At 44.2% G+C, this 17,449-nt stretch overlaps 1 protein-coding gene across 1 annotated transcript in view; it reads right to left on the bottom strand.

The window, feature by feature from the left end:
* b3gat2 (beta-1,3-glucuronyltransferase 2 (glucuronosyltransferase S)) overlaps positions 1-15,670 on the bottom strand; it is a 49,392-nt gene extending 33,722 nt beyond the window's left edge. Inside the window, exon 1 of the mRNA XM_079511513.1 lies at positions 14,655-15,670. Coding sequence (XP_079367639.1) covers positions 14,655-15,188 — 534 coding nt within the window. The 5' untranslated portion in view covers positions 15,189-15,670. The remainder of the gene's footprint in view (positions 1-14,654) is intronic.
* Between the last annotated feature and the right edge of the window lie 1,779 nt (positions 15,671-17,449).

Raw genomic sequence — 17,449 nt, 5'->3', positions numbered from 1 at the left:
TCAACCACTTAAACCCCATAGCGTCCCTATTCTGGGCACGCGTCTAATAATCGCACATTTGGCAAAAGTAGGCAAACATTCAACGAAAATAGCAGAATCTTAAAGCTCAAACCACAACACGACGCGTTATGACTCATGAGCTTGAGATTTGTTGTGCAGGGTATAGACAGTATAGACCTGTGAGCCCTTCAATTTAATTAAACACTCATAAATCAATCTCTAATACAATTATGGAGAAAGGCTCTTATATGACAGTCAAAGAGTTTCACTTCACATTTGAACCTGCCTGTCAAGTCAAGTCAAATCAAATTAAGCCAATTGACTTTGATGTATTTTTCACTGACTTTTATATAACAAAAATACTTGCAATATCTCATCTCTGGAATGGAAAGTAATTTCAAATAGTCTACTGTAAATGAGTAGCTTTTTCTTGTACAGTACTTTTTTGAATACGGTCCAAATAATTGTACTTTGAATTAAGTACATTCTTTGATCATGAAGTATTGTAACGGGCTATCTTTGGAAAGGCAATAATTACATAGATTACATATAGGCTACGGTTATGCTGTTATGTCACAATTATGAGGATATCCAATTAAAATGAGCTTTGAACCTCTTTTCCATCATGAGGCAATCACTGAGAAATAATGTAAACCATATTTATCCTGTGGGGGAAATTCAGTTATACAGTTGGGTGCCACCGATATTGTCCCTTATCATTTGACCCATTTAGGCCTGACCTCAATATTTAAAAAAATCCTTCTAAATCCTCCAGTTTTCTGAAATAAATATTTTCTCGATTTTTCAAAAATAGCAGACCTACAAGCTCGTAGCACGCCACTTGGTGGCGCGCTATGAGCTTGTAGATCTGCTATTTTTCAATAGCTAAATTATAACATAATGTTTAAAACACCAAAAGGGGACAAATAAGGGACAAATAAGGGACGATCCGATACTTTTCCCGATACCAATACAGTATCTCTACCCAGAAGCAAAGTTTGAGTTAAAAGTTCGCTCTGAGAGAATATATATTCAAAGATTTGAGCCACATTTTCAAGATTTTTCAAAAAATAGCAGATCTACAAGCTCGTAGCGCGGCACTCGGTGCCTCGCTATGAGCTTGTAGATCTGCTATTTTTCAATAGCTAAATTATAACATAATGTTTAAAACACCAAAAGGGGTTCCCGCCCAAAATGGGTTAACTGTCCTTTTGCGCAGATCACGCAAACCTCAGCAAAAAGAAAAGGACAATATCGATGGCCGTATATACTTTCCACTTTTTCTTAAATTGTTTTTATTATATTTTGACACTTGCTTTGGCAATGTAAACACATGTTTTATGTTTAATAAAGCTCCTTTGAGGAGGCCTCTCTACCCACTAAGAAGCGGTACTAAGGGGCGGCGGTGGCTCAGGGGTAGAGTGGCCAGATGGTAACCACAAGGTTGCCAGCTCGAACCCGGGCTCCCCCAGAGTTAGTGTCGAAGTGTGCTTGGGTGAATATAATGCACAATCTATGTAAAGCTCCTTGGATAAAGGTGCTATATACATGCACCATTTACCATTTAAGCTACGGCTGCCCTAAAGAAAGCTTTCTTATAAACTGAATTGGAGAGGGATTGCTGATATGACATGTCTTCATGACCATCTGACCTGTGTGCCCGTAGCATTTACTGCATGACCACGTGACATGTTGTGACAAGTGACAAGTGAGATACCCCTCCTGGGACTTGTCAGTGTATATCTCCAGTCGATCTTATGGGGGGAAACTCTAGGTGGAGGCAGGGGGACCATTGCAATAGACACCTACATCTATGAATTAAACACAATGGTGTGTGTTCCCCATGTACTGTACTTGAGTGACAGCTCATAACTCTCACCCTGCGTCCACACCAGCAGCAATAACAAGAGACCAAGTGACCTGGAGTCAATTGTTTCCAGTGAACGCATGGCCATGACTAGAGACACGGGCGGAATTATGAATGACAGAGATCTTGCCGACTTGACGACAAAAGAAAGTTGAGCTAGGTTTCAACTGTATGCAAATAAGGTATTTAAATGAATTTACACTTTAACTTGGAGTGTCGGAGCTTGTAGATCAGCTGTTAATTTTTTTATTTTTTGGAGGACACATCCTTTTTTGGGGTCTCAAGCTTAAAGGTTTAGGAACCGCTGAGTTAAGGGCCATAAAAATATAGTTTGAAAATTGTCCATGATGGCAGAGTTCACACCAACTATTTAAAAAAAAATAGAATGGTGAACGCTTTTTTATCTCATATAGAGTGCTCATGTGTGAATGGCTTAGACAGGGAAAAGGAAGTGTATATGTGAATTCTATTCACCAACAACATAGCCTATAATTTACTCTATATCCAGAGAGGGTCTATACGCATATCATAGCTCATAGACAAATGCAAAATTACAACTTATCTGAATGCGGCCCATGCTTATCATAAAGTGTATTATTCTAGTTCAGTTTACATAAACACAATAAAGTATGCCATGTAATGGGACATCAGGCTGCCGTAATCCATTTTGGACTTCAGTCAGTACTTGGGTTTTCATGACAGCGTTTGCCATTGTTCACTGCTCTGCTTTCATAATTTCCAAACTCACCCACACCAATACGGCAACTATCACCACCATGACCTGAGGCTGACACGGTTCCATTAGTCACAATTTGTGTTCACAATAGCCGTTGTCCCATAGGGGCATTGGCCTATAGTGACTGATAATTCTTGTATTTATTGGATTTACTGTTATTTAAATGATGTTCTTTTTGCCCAGATCCCTACAAGCTCTCAATGTGAGACACGTTGTGAGCTGGTTGATTGGCTATTTTAGGTGTACAACTTGGCCGGGTCATACCAAAGACTCTAAAAATGGGACCCAGTGCCTCCCTGCTTGACACTCAGCATCAAGGGATGGATTGGGGGTAAGTCCCTGCGACATACTAGCGTCATGTCCAGGGGGTGTACTTGTACATCAAGCTGCCTCACGCTACAGAAACAGGAGATAGGCTCCAGCTTGTCAAGGCTACTTACTATATAAGGAGGGCACCATGCATCAATACAAGAATTCCATTCTTAACTACACGAAAGGAGACTGATCATAAACTCAGGTTGTTTGCTGTCTAAGCCTTTTCTTGAGCGTCCTCAACACAGTCCTGCATGGTTTCCCCTCGCCTTTCACTTTCAATAAGCTCTGTTGTAGGCTCCTATACTGTCATGTATTCATAACCTCTCCTAAACATCTCATTGTCTCCACAGGGCCGAAGGCATGGGGAGAGAGTATGTTTTGCACTCCGTCCGTCCGTCCGTCCGTGTGTCCGTGTGTCCGTCCGTCCGTGTGTCCGTCCGTCTGTGAACAGCTAATCTCCGGCACCGTTAACCCGGTCGATGCCAAATTTTGCACACACACTCCCTGGATGCCAACGATGAACCTCTGCCCCAAAATTTCCAGAATGGCCTGTTATAGCGCCACCAGGAGGCCGCTTTGTGCAAAACAAGTTTTTGGACAGTACACCTACATATTTTGTCCAAACATCACGCAAATTGGTACACAGTCTCTCTAGAGCCATTCAACGAAACGGGTCTTTCAGATTTCTCAGACTCTATCCTGATTGGCTAAGATTGGCTTCCAAAGTTTGCAGGAGTGCTCGGTTTCAAACAAAATGCTGCAAATCATGAACACATCATGTGATTTCCGTGAAATTGTGCACGCACATTCCCACTAGGCAGAGGAAGAAATGCCACATGAACATTTTCAACTCAGCCTCATGGTGGCGCTATAACTGGCCGAAAAGTGTTTTACCTCTAACTGCACGGATCTGTGAATAACTTTGTATGCCAACTCCCTAGAGGCCAAGGAAAAACCTTTGCCTGGAATGTTTCACATCTGCTCTTTATAGCGCCACCAGGAGGCCGACATATGTAAAACACATTTTCTAATATTACTCCTTCAGATTGTATCCAAATTTCACGCAAATCGGTACACATGCTCTCCATAGTCATGTGATCAAGACGGGTTTGTTTGATTTCTCATAATCCACCCTCATTGGCTACGATTGGCTCCTAAACTTTTCAGGAGTAGCCCGCTTTGTACCCATTTTGTACAAATCGCCACAACTACTCAACGCAGCGTCCGATTGTGGTGAAACTGTGCATGCATATTCGCACTAGGCTTTGGAAGAAATGCCACTTGACCGTTTTCAAATCAGCATCATGGTGGCGCTACAACAGGCCAAGCCGCGACACACACACACACACACACACACACACACAACACACACACACGTTTATATTGCTCCTAAACATTTTGCCAAACATCACACACACACACTCCTATCCTCCTGGTGGAGACCTGTGCCCAGAAGGGCACTTTTTCTAGTTGGCTCTCTTCTCCACTCTGTATTTTTCTGTTCTCTGCTCCCATGTGTCTTTGGGTTCCTCCTCTCCTCTCCTCTAGTCTAGACCAAAGGGCAATTTCTCAGGCAGTCTATCTCTCTCTCTCCTTTCCACTTCGCTTCACTAACATATAAAATAAATAAATAAATATAGATAAATAACTTGCCTCCTCGTCACCACTGAATGTCATTATGATAATTGCTCACAGGGGTTTAATGAAATTGTATTTCACATTTCTCTCTGGCGCTCCCCTCCTCCTCTCTCCTTTCCTCTGTAGACCCAGAGGGAACTCAGAGATACGACAGCTTTTGATCAAATTTGTCCTGACTGTGTGCCTGTGTCTTTTAGACTTGATTCCCTGCAAATACTATCTTCCATGGCATCATACAATGTTATATTACATACTTTACATCTTCCAGCTCTCAATAGAGAGGTGTGATGTTCATATTCCCCTCAATAGAGCACCAAAGTCTGACGTCAATATTGGTAGAGGGCGCTAAGTCCACGGGTTCATGTACTTTTTATTTGCATTGTAATCCCCATAGGGGGATTTTAGATCGCCTCATACAAGAACTATGATTGAAAAATAAGCAAATCATCCCGGCCGTTTCACTCATATGGATATGATATGAAGAATCAACTGACTGTGAGAAAACACTAATGTTACTGCTGCTGAATTAGTTACATTTTCACTAAAAACAGACTATCAAATATGAGGGACTGACTGACATAAACGATACAGAGGCACCTCCCCGACAATATCGCAGAGGCAGTTTGTTTATTTTTGGACCACAATTCATGAGACGATTTTAAGATGACCCTATGTTATAGAGGAAAACTTCCACGAACCAGGGGATGAGCAAGTGACGTCAGGACTTCGGCGTTCTATGTCAACTTTCAAAATATTAATTAAGTTCATTAATGAAGTAGAGATAAGACTTGAACCTACAATCTTAATATATTCATGTGTGTTGACCACCAAGCCACAGTGGAGTCAGTGGATATACAACTGACTTCAGGCAGTTTCCAGCTCTGATTCAGATGAATCATTATATACAGTCAGACTCAGACTGTACTGTATTGTTTTGGAGGTTAGCTTTCAAAAGTCAAGAGTCAAGAGAAAAGACAAGATTTTATTCCATGTCCACATGATCTTAAAGCAAGGACTTTAATTATTAAGCCACTATCTTTGATAACAGACTCCAAGCAGCGTTCTATGGTTTTCTGGATGTTAGCTGTCAAAGACTGAAAATTAAACATACAGCCATCCAATCTCTTGAGACATGGAGTTACTCAGTTACTGTACCACACACTTTATGGCTACAGTAGGCTATGTCACTCTCTCCTCGACAGGCCATCCATGGGTTTGTACCCTGCAGGACAAACCATTTACAGTTTTTCAATCTTTGGTCGAACTAAGAAATGTGTCAAAGATAGTTCTGAAGCATACGTGGACTGGATTTTGAACACATAATCCTAGGGGCACCAAGCATCTGATGTGCAGTCTGCTGGTATTATAATATTGTATTCTCTTGGATGATTTTGCATGGTGGCTTTTGAAATTCATGCAGTTGAAAAGTGGAACATGAAGCAACGTCTACTAACGGAATAAGCCATTAGTCTGGAGATTAGCGGACTGCAAGGGTGTGTGTGTGTGTGTGTGTGTGTGTGTGTGTGTGTGTGTGTGTGTGTGTGTGTGTGTGTGTGTGTGTGTGTGTGTGTGTGTGTGTGTGTGTGTGTGTGTGTGTGTGTGTGTGTGTGTGTGTGTGTGCATCCATGTGTGCATGAGCATGCTGAAATATGAATTGTAAAAAGGAAGAGATAATGCTGTGAAATCTGCAAATTAAAATGCTTAATTATATTAACATACTTTAAATGAAATCACTTTGTCTCTGCATTTAAAGGCCCTGCAATAATGCGAAATTTCAGATGGGTCGGACCCATGTGAAATGGGGGGTGAAATGAGTTCTTCCCCGAAATGTTTTGAAGCCAATTATAGCCAACCGGTATGGAATATTAAAATCTTTTATCACATGTCTCCATAATAATTTAAAATACTGATAAATCAACATAGGTCTTGTTGTAAGATCTACATTCCAAGGCTGTTCTAGCAAAAACATTGCCTTGGCCTTTAGGCGGCATGCATGCACAAGACATTTGATGCTAGTGTTTTGCCAGTTTATCTGCAGACGCATAGAGACGTGTAATGAGTGGAAGTGCACGCTGAGTGTATAGCTTGAAGCTTTAAGCTTATAGTGACTTACACTCTATGGATTGAATATACTTTTTAAGATATATTTTTATCTTCTATTTTTGTGGCCTGGCCAGCATAGACAATAAAACTATGGCAGAGAAATTCCTGACTGTGCACTAAGATAGATGGGCAGACATTATACAGCTCTTGAGGACTGATGGACTTCATATTGTTATGAAGGATGGTTTGATGAAGGTCCTGTCTGATTGACAGGCCTGCTGACAGTACTGCATGAGCACACTAACTGTAGTCACTCTACAAACGCTGGCCTACTTGCTGTCACTGACAACGACTCTCTTCCATGCTGGCATCCGGTGAAAACACTGACGTTCCCGGCGTGATGGAGAACAGAAGAGTTGACAGTGACACTCAGTCGATAGTCTGGATTCAAAACCAAGTCATCAAGATTACACGGTTAGCCAGCACATTAAGGGCTCCATTTTTGTCTCATCTTTCTAAAGCCACTATTTGGGGATTTAGGAGTGGGGGAAGGGTGTTCCCCCACTAAAGTTGGTATTTTGATTACCTGTCTAAATCCCTTAAACACCTCTGTTACCTGCATAGGTGTGGTTTGGGGCGTTACAATAATTAAACCACATTTAACCAATCGCCAGTCCACGTGCCCTTGCCTAATAGATCCCTTATCCGTTGCCCGTTAGTGCTATATTGCTTCATACGGTAGCCGCTGCCCTGAAGTTTCACTGCTGCACCCCCCCACTCTTTTCATTGAGTCACAACTCGCTCAAATCTTGCTCATTTTTTAAAAAAAAGTTCTATGTAAACTACGAAATTAGGGCTTTCATTTGGTATATAGATGGTGCGTGTAGGCCGTCTCTACGGAACGGTATGAAGCGAAAAGGAAAGTTCGGTCAATAAACCCCATTTGCTGCTATGGGGTGATCATGAACTGAAAGAGCAAATGGAAATGGAATCGCACACAAATTTGACTATACAATTATATAAACACAATGGACACAAGGAAGTTGTAGGCACTCGACTTCTTCTGATTACAATTACAAAGAGATAGGAGAATAAGGAGAGATGAGGCAGCCTACTCTACCGAACTAATTTGGCACGGCTTACGGGTGCTTTTAAACTCCACTATCGACTTCCCAAATGTATGTGACCAAAATAGCAATTTAGGGGAAAGCGTGCCAACACGCCCATGACCACACCTCTAGGCGCAAATACCGGTGACGCGGGACGAAAATACCATTAAGGGACAGAGAAAGCTCCTATATTCGTAATTTTCGGGCAGTGGCTGAATTGCGAGCCGCGCTGCGGGTAAAGGCTGCGACAAAATTGGAGCCCTAAAAGGCCTCACTCACACCTAAGACACACGCAAGACACACTTGTGTCCTGGGTGTTCTGTGTGTCATGGCCGCCTCAATGCATTTCCAATGGGAGTCACATGGTTTGAAGACACAAATTTGTTGCATGGGGGGGGGTGGTCCTTGAGCTTAAGAAAATTTGACCATAAAAAACAAACTTTAAAAGCTTTAATGTGAATGAAAGAATATTATAACAAATAAATAATGTGATTAATTCCATAGCATAATTATCTACATGCAGAATGCAAAATGTAAACTATATTCCTTTGTATGCTTGAACAACACAGTAAAATCCTCTCTGAGTTAAAGGAACACTCAGGATTTTATTGTGTAGCCGATATGTGTGTTTGTAATAAGTATAAGGATTAATGTGTTTAAATTGTTTTCAAAATGGTGGTTGTCTTGTTGTGGAATGAAATTCTTCAAGTGAAACTCAACCAGCTTTTTCGCACAGCAGCCCACAGTCAGCCCTGAGGGCACAACGCAAATGCACCCTAACAAAACCAACGGGAGTGTGCGAGGTATAGGCACTGACTGCATAAATGCATGGAAGGCATTAAATGAGCGTCGTTCCATTTGCTGGAACCCCTGTCGGGTGCTGCCGGAGAGGTATGTGGTGCACGTAATAAAACCAGCAGGGCTGAGACCTGGCTAATGTGCAGAACAGAGAAGGAAACACACAGCTTTACTGTGTCTTCCATGCAAAGTGCCCTTTCCACCTGGCTTTCCCCACTGACTCCACTTGCCTAAAAGAAATGTGAGGAGAAGGGGTTGTTAAACATTTGCTACAGTACATACCCCATGTTTATTTCATGAGGGTGGTGGTAGGGGTGTTGCAGCAGTTTGTATCCATCACCATGGTTGTTTGTACCATGGTACGGAGGGAAAACGGGACGGTGCGAGGTGCTTACTTTTCATATACTCAACGATGTCAGTCTGCTATGCAGGAGGTTGATTTCTGCTCTGACTGGAGAGATAATCCCTCTCACTCCTTTCTTAGATCCGTCAACTTCGTTTGTGTCCAAAAGCACTCTCACTCTTTATGTGGTGCCTGGAGGATCCAGGGAATACTAAACTCTATGCCGCTGGGACCCTGCCTTTACTCAGTGTTGGATCCAACTGCTATGCCGCTGGGACCCTGCCTTTACTCAGTGTTGGATCCAACTACTCTGCCTGGGACCCTGGGACCCTGCCTTTACTCAGTGTTGGATCCAACTACCCTGCCTGGGTCCCTGGGACCCTGCCTTTACTCAGTGTTGGATCCAACTACTCTGCCTGGGACCCTGGGACCCTGCCTTTACTCAGTGTTGGATCCAACTACCCTGCCTGGGTCCCTGGGACCCTGCCTTTACTCAGTGTTGGATCCAACTCATTCTGCTGGGACCCTGCCTTTACTCAGTGTTAGATCCCTCCCTGGGACCCTGCCTTTACTCAGTGTTGGATCCCTCCCTGGGACCCTGCCTTTACTCAGTGTTGGATCCCTCCCTGGGACCCTGCCTTTACTCAGTGTTGGATCCCTCCCTGGGACCCTGCCTTTACTCAGTGTTGGATCCCTCCCTGGGACCCTGCCTTTACTCAGTGTTGGATCCCTCCCTGGGACCCTGCCTTTACTCAGTGTTGGATCCCTCCCTGGGACCCTGCCTTTACTCAGTGTTGGATCCAACTCATTCTGCTCTGCCGCTGGGACCCTGCCTTTACTCAGTGTTGGATCCAACTCATTCTGCTCTGCCGCTGGGACCCTGCCTTTACTCAGTGTTGGATCCAACGCCTGGGTCCCTGCCTGGGACCCTGCCTTTACTCAGTGTTGGATCCAACTCATTCTGCTCTGCCGCTGGGACCCTGCCTTTACTCAGTGTTGGATCCAACTCATTCTGCTTATGCAGGAAGTTCAGCAGCATCATTGCTCTGGACTTCTGTCAAAAGCTAAATACACATAATTTAAATAGATTCTGTGTATCACCACAGATTCCACAAGGGTCAATTGTTATACTTAAAGAGTCGGAAAGTTCCTTAGTATTTTTGCCTGGGTCCCTGGGTCCCTCCCTGGGTCCCTGGGTCCCTCCCTGGGTCCCTGGGTCCCTGTCTGGGTCCCTGCCTGGGTCTCTGCCTGGGTCCCTGGGTCCCTCCCTGGGTCCCTGGGTCCCTCCCTGGGTCCCTGGGTCCCTGCCGAGCACGGACATAGCGTCACAGTGTAATTTCTCAACCGTTTCGGACACGGGGCGGCTTGCCGGAACCAGGCCGGCACCCTGGGCGCGTTAATGTGGGTCTGGAAGTTCTGGGAACCCCCCCAGGGACCCCACATGGTAACTCTGTCATTTCTCAACCGTTTCGGACGCGGGCGGCTGGCCGGAACTGGGCCGGCACCCTGGGCGCGTTCCTGTGGGTCTGGAAGTTCCGGGGACCCCTACACGGAGTTGCACCACTCTGTTCACACAAGGACAAGTACGCACTGACATGCACGCAGCGATTTCATGCATTTATAGTAGGACTAGACCGGCAGTGTACATTGGGCACCGTTCAGGACGATGCAACTAGGGAATGCATGTCCCACCCGGTTATGCAATAAGCCATCATCAGAATACTTCTGTCTGTCTGTCTGTCTGTCTGTCTGTCTGTCTGTCTGTCTGTCTGTCTGTCTGTCTGTCTGTCTGTCTGTCTGTCTGTCTGTGTCCCTTTTATTCCCATATATGGAGATCCCTGTCTGTCCTTCAGTCAGTATATTCCCATAATGGGCATATCGGTCAGATCGGCGGACCGCGGTTCTGGACAACCAGATTTCCATACATGCCTATATGGAGATATCGGTTGGCTCTGCAGTTCAGACAACCACCTATCTGACCGTAACCATTTTAGAGCCAGTCTGCACATTCGATTATTTCACAAGTGCTTTGTTTGTGTGGTGGATATTGGATAATCGAGACACCAGAACACAGCGCCAGCCATCATCCGAAAGGACCCGGCAGGCATCTTCTGCAGGTTATTACCGCCATATGACAGGTTATTATGCCTTTATGACAGGCCATTAGCTTCACAGGGGAGCAGGCTAATTAAAGAAGAGGGGAGGGGATGGCTGTGGAGGTGGTATGTTAATAAACAAATCCAACTGCCACTGCATTTACAGTGCTAGAGGCTGTTGGATTTTATTTATTTTCAAAATCTGCATTATTTTAAAATAGCAGATCTATACAAGCTGCTCCACAATGCATCGAATTGCGATGCATTGTGAGCTAGATACTTTTTTGCTATTTTGGGCATAGGGCCTGGGTAATTTACACTTGTTGGCTAAACAAAAACACCCTTGCACACGGAATGCAACCCAATCATCTGCAGGGGAAACGTCACTGTACATTTCCCCAGAAACGTTCAATGACAACGTTTCTGGACCAGAAAAATGTTACATTTTTCGTGCGTTGCATTTCAACGTTTAGGTTATAGGGGTTAAGATTAGGATTTAAGATGAAGTTTAGGCATTGGATTTTGCTTATTGTGCAACTGACCGAGCAGAAAATGGTAAAACAGCCTTACATTAATGCTGTAGGCCTATCTCTATTTTATTTCTTCCATAGCCTTGTGGATTGTTTCCTTTTTATTCCTTTAAATGCCTAAATTGGTAAAGCACTTTGAATTGCCTTTGTGGATGAAATTACACAAAGGCAAAGAAGTACAAAATACTACAGTTGGAGGCCATCGATATTGTCCTTTTCTTTTTGCTGAGGTTTGCGTGATCTGCGCAAAAGGACAGTTAACCCATTTTGGGCGGGAACCCCTTTTGGTGTTTTAAACATTTTAGCTATTGAAAAATAGCTATTTTGAAAAATCGTGAAAATATTTATTTCAGAAAACTGGAGGAATTAGAAGGATTTTTTTAAATTTTGAGGTCAGGCCTAAATGGGTCAAATGATAAGGGACAATATCGGTGGCACCCAACTGTAGATCTTGCCTTGCCGTGAATAGCCTGGCTGTGAGTTTGCAGTGATTTGCACGGCTCAAGGAACACAGCAGTAGATTAGTGTCACAGAGGTGGAAAGAGAGTAAATACATTCACCTCAAGGCAAAGAGCAGAGGTGGAAAAAGTACTCAAATTTTTTACTTAAGTAAAAGTATCAATACTGCAATGCAAAAACACTAAAAGTCAGTAATTCAAAATGTACTTGAGTAAAAGTACAGCATTATTGGTATCATGTACTTAGAAAGTATAATCATTATGCAGGGGGTCCCATTTCACAAGTTTTCAAATGTGTAAAATGTTTGAGCTCACAATGCGATGCGACGCATTGTGAGCTTGTAGATTGCTATTTCAAATGGCCAAAATGTATATAGGGCTGAAGTATGTTTTGCAATAATAAAATGTATAGTGGAGTAGAAGTACAAGTACTGAAAATTGGAACTACTCAAAATTGTAGTAGGCTACTTGTGTAAATGTAGGCTACAGAGTAACTAATACTCTGCACAACTGGTGGAAAGTGAGTAAATAGATTCACCTAAACTAAAGGCAAGTAAAGGGCAAAACTTTTATAGGACTAAAGGAGCCCTGGGCTGACAGGGGAGGCAAGCACCCCTCAAAGATGTTATTTTATCATTTGCTTTATTGTGTAATAAACAGGTCCTGTACTGTGTGAAGATGTTGTCCGGACAGAGTTCCAAGGACTTCTCCTGCTTAACCAATTGAAACGGTTTTGAGGCAGGCTAAGCTTTCAATGCCAGTGACTTATACTTTTAATATTACACAAAGACCCTGCTTTTTACTCTTTTATGAATATGACTCAATTTTATGGAAATTGGTGTTAATGTTTAGGTAAATGTACCTGCGATTGTACTAGAAACAAGGGTATTTTACGTCTTAAAAACATTGGAATGTTGTGTTTTGAAACTATTCTTTTGTGGAAAGTGTGACCAACAGTCAAGGTCTGTGTGGTCGGTGTCAGTTTCTTATAGGCCTACTACGAGCATCTCGTATTTCCTCATTGACTGAAGAGCTAGACTGCAATCTCGTTGACGAGGGCAGTGGGGACGTGCTTTAGCAGGAATGACATTTGATCTTGAGCTTGCGTTTGTTTGCAGAAGATCAGCCTGATGTATACTCGGTTGTACGACAGAGTATAAATTAAGCCAGCAGTCCTATTGCATTAAGGCTGGATGTAACACACGGTGACACACACACACACGTGCACACACACACACACACACACACACACACACACACACACACACACACACACACACACACACACACACACACACACATCTACCTGTCCTTGACCGAACAAAATCCATTCTTGACACAAATGCGCTACCACCTGCACACAGGCATAAAGCAAGTTATCTTTAACAAACATGTGGTTTGAACTCTCTCTCTCTCTCTCTCTCTCTCTCTCTCTCTCTCTCTCTCTCTCTCTCTCTCTGACTCACATTATACACACATGCACGCGTGCACACAGCTCTGTTACTGACAGTGCATTTCAATCACATTTCACGTTCCAGTAGCAGTGATGGGCATGTGGACATGCAGAAAATTGGACTCCATGGTGTGATAAACGCAGTGGCGGTGCTGTCATGTCAGTGAACCAAAGATACCGGCATCATGAAGGCCTATACCTTAGGCCTATAGCACAGGGAATGAGAATGGTGGCCAAGCCTGCCCAATAAGCATTATGGTGAACTGCATGCCTGGTATTACCTGCACAGTGGTGGAAAGTAACTAGTAGCCTACTTAAGTATAATTTGTAGTTATTTGTTCTTTTCTTGAGTATTTCCAATTTCCAATTATTTACTTCTACTATACATTACATCTCATGATCTCAGAGGCAAATGTTGTACTGTATACTACATTTATTTGAAAACTTTAGTTACTTTTTTTTCTTTGATTTGTATTATACAAAACACATCCTGCACAAATCCTCTGTTAAATTATCAATTTGTTAAATTCAACACTGGGGATTTTACTGTGTAGCCTAGAGCTCCTTGCACACTATCTCTGTCAGCAGCTCACTCAGTCCCTCTTCTTCATGCTTAGATTAACTCAATCCTCTCTTTCATACCAAATGGCTTATACACACACTGCTCTTCTTTGTATCTTTTCATTCACACACTTTCTCTCCATCTCTCTTTCACTCGCTCATCTCTATTATTCTGCACAAACAAATCTCTGTTTTCCCTCTTCCACTCTCTGCTATCCTATATCTCTCAGCCATACACAATATCTCCCATTCTCTCTCTCTCTCTCTCTCTCTCTCTCTCTCTCTCTCTCTCTCTCTCTCTCTCCCCTCTCCCCCGAGCCCTCTCTCTCCTATATCCTATATCATTCAGCCATGCACAAATAGCACAATATCTCCCTTTCTCTCTCTCTCTCTCTCTCTCTCGCACGCACGCACACACACACATACACGCACGCGCACGCGCGCGCGCGCACACACACACACACACACACACACACACACACACACACACACACACACACACACACACACACACACACACACACCCCTACCTACCTTCAGGCAAGCAGCCTGCAACAAAAGTAAGCTATAGGTTCAGCTCTTCAGTATATGAAAGTGGTTGATTCTCAAACAAAACGAAACAAGCTCAACATATATAATGACCTACCAAAATTGATGCAATGATTAGTGTTAAAAAGGTTAAACATGCATATAAATGACATCCCCACCTCTTCAAACAGTTCCAGACTGTATGTGTTATCATCGTCCGCAAAAAATACCACTCCCGGGTCTTTTCTGCCGCGGTGCTGCCTCAGCCAGTTCAGAGCCGCGTTCCTCTGCTCGGTGGCGCGGGGCATCCCGGTGCGCTTGAACCGGCGGGGCGTGAACACGTACAGGTGCGTGTACGGAACTCCGGACCGAGCCAAGAAGCGCGCCACCAACTCCGTGCGCGACGTCGCGTCCTCCACCACTATCCAGTGGAACCGGGGGACCTGTCGGAAGGCATTGGCCAGCCGGGTGAGCTCCGCCTTCTGCACGGGACGGGTGTAGGTTGGGGTGATGGCGTAGATCACCGGGAGAGCGGTCTGGTTGGCCCCGGGAGGAGCGGCGCCGGTCCGGGCCGTCCGCTGCTGCTGCGCCTTATTCTGCCGACCGGCGGCCGGAGACCGAACCGTCCTCTTCGTGTCTATGTCGATCATGATGATGACGATGAGAACCCAGGGCAGGAGGATGAAGAAGCGGCTGAAAAAGACCGATTTCATGACTATACGCGGGTGAAGTTACGGGGGGAAACATCCGAGCGGGACGGTGGTGGTGACGGTGCGCCCTCTCACTCACTCCATCGCAACGCATCCCACGAACACGCAAAGCAAAGGTCCGCTCATCCAAACCCCCTTTTCTCCGAATGCCTCTTCTTCCAACATCTATTTGAGCTTGGCTACTCTTAAACCTAAACATAAAAACCATATAAAGTTATCACCGATGCGTAAAACCATCCGTCAGTCACGTATAGGCTAGCCTATATCCCGTCCATATAATGACCCGTCCCGTGGAGACCGCTTCCCGTCGCTTCTAGTCCCCTCTCTAGAATAACAGTAGAAGTAGTGCTCCTGCTCTCTCCTCTCAGACGAAGGAAAGACAGTAAAAGTCAGTAAATCCCATTTAAAGGTCCTCCAAAAAGAGCAGGGTAAATGGACACGACCCGGACGACCGACCGCCGCAAAGGAGCAGCCCTCCTGCCGCGGATGAGATGCTGCCTTTTGAGTCTGTGACTGACTGTGAACACTGAACAGGCAGCGGGGAGGAGGAGGAGGAGCAGGTGCAAAGCAATGGGAGGAGAGCGAATGCGATGTGGTGAGGAGAGAGGAGGAGAGAGCAGGGATGGACCAGAAGCTTGGGAGGGGAGGGAGGAGGGTGTGTGTGTGTGTGTGTGTGTGTGTGTGTGTGTGTGTGTGTGTGTGTGTGTGTGTGTGTGTGTGTGTGTGTGTGTGTGTGTGTGTGTGTGTGTGTGTGTGTGTGTGTGTGTGTGTGTGTGTGTGTGTGTGTGTGTGTGTGTGTGTGTGTGTGTGTGTGTGTGTGTGTGTGTGTGTGTGTGTGTACGCGCGTGTGTGAGGCTTTTGTTATGTTGTGCAAGAAACACATCAGTGCCCACTGAGGATAAACCCAGCAGAGGGAGACTGGTTGCTTGGGACCGTTCCTCGACAGCGTTTGCTGTCTATAGGCCTATGTCCGAAAAATATGACAAAAATTAAAATAAAATAACACATCACTCTAGCTCTTATTATGCTACTATTGTCAACTTCAACTGAGCATCCAAACACCGTTAGATAATTATTCACGCATCATGGATCAAGAGATCCGCCTTTCAGCAAGGGAAATCAGTGCTCGACATTAATAGAGATCACGCAAGCCAAACTAATTGCATGCAAACAAGATTATACTTTCACAGGATGAAAGAAAAACATGGCCCACGTTTGATTATGTTGGAAAAAGTAGCACCCGGGAATGTCGATGTTAAACCATATGGGCGGAAACTACAGGCACTTGAAAGAATCAATTTTATGCTTGCTGTTTGGGTTGAAAACGATAAGGTTTTAGAGTGGAGTAGAACAGGGGAGCCATATAATTTCATATACCGTCGCTAAATCTTCATATCAATTTTGACTGCTCTCCCAGTCCCCACCGCAGTGCTGACACACAGCAAATGAGTTTCAGATTAATTAACCAAAGATGAAATGTCATTTTCGGTGCAATCAACCAGATTAGATTAATGTAGCTTCTGATTTAATTGATTTGATGCCTCTGAGTATAGTCTAGTATAGCCAGGTTTTATGTGTAATAGATTGATCAGGAAGGAAAGTGCTATTATCCACAATGGGTAAAGCTGATTTCAGTTGAATCAAATAGCCTATTTGATCCCATCACGGAAATAATTTCAAATTCAATATAGCCTAGCAAATATTTAAATACACAGTGAAATACAACTACAGGAAATCAGCCTATTTAGACTAAACACCCAATAGTTTTACATTTTCACCCGGTGTTCCAGAAAGCACCAGTTTAGAGGTCATATAAACACTGTAGCCTAAACTATAGCCTACCCTGCATGGGTGACTGGGTCTGACATACCAGGGTTGAGAAACACTTATATTCTGTTGTCCATGATAGAGCCAGGCAGCCAGCATGTATTTTGTGTTTTCATCATTGATATCCTCTCCATCACAAGGACTCTGGCTCGCTGACAAATCCATTCATCATCCATTTCCCGCCCTGTCCTCCTCCTGACATCACAACTGTCAGTCAAACTGCCCTGTCAGTACCTGTTTTTTACTCTCTCTCTCTCTCTCTCTCTCTCTCTCTCTCTCTCTCTCTCTCTCTCTCTCTCTCTCTCTCTCTCTCTCTCTCTCTCTCTCTCTCTCTCTGTGTGTGTGTGTGTGTGTGTGTGTGTGTGTGTGTGTGTGTGTGTGTGTGTGTGTGTGTGTGTGTGTGTGTGTGTGTGTGTGTGTGTGTGTGTGTGTGTGTG

Source organism: Electrona antarctica (assembly GCF_951216825.1).
Source record: "Electrona antarctica genome assembly, chromosome: 10".
Taxonomy (NCBI): domain Eukaryota; kingdom Metazoa; phylum Chordata; class Actinopteri; order Myctophiformes; family Myctophidae; genus Electrona; species Electrona antarctica.
Note: the sequence above shows the minus strand (reverse complement) of the source record. Positions and strands in the feature narration are given on the sequence as shown.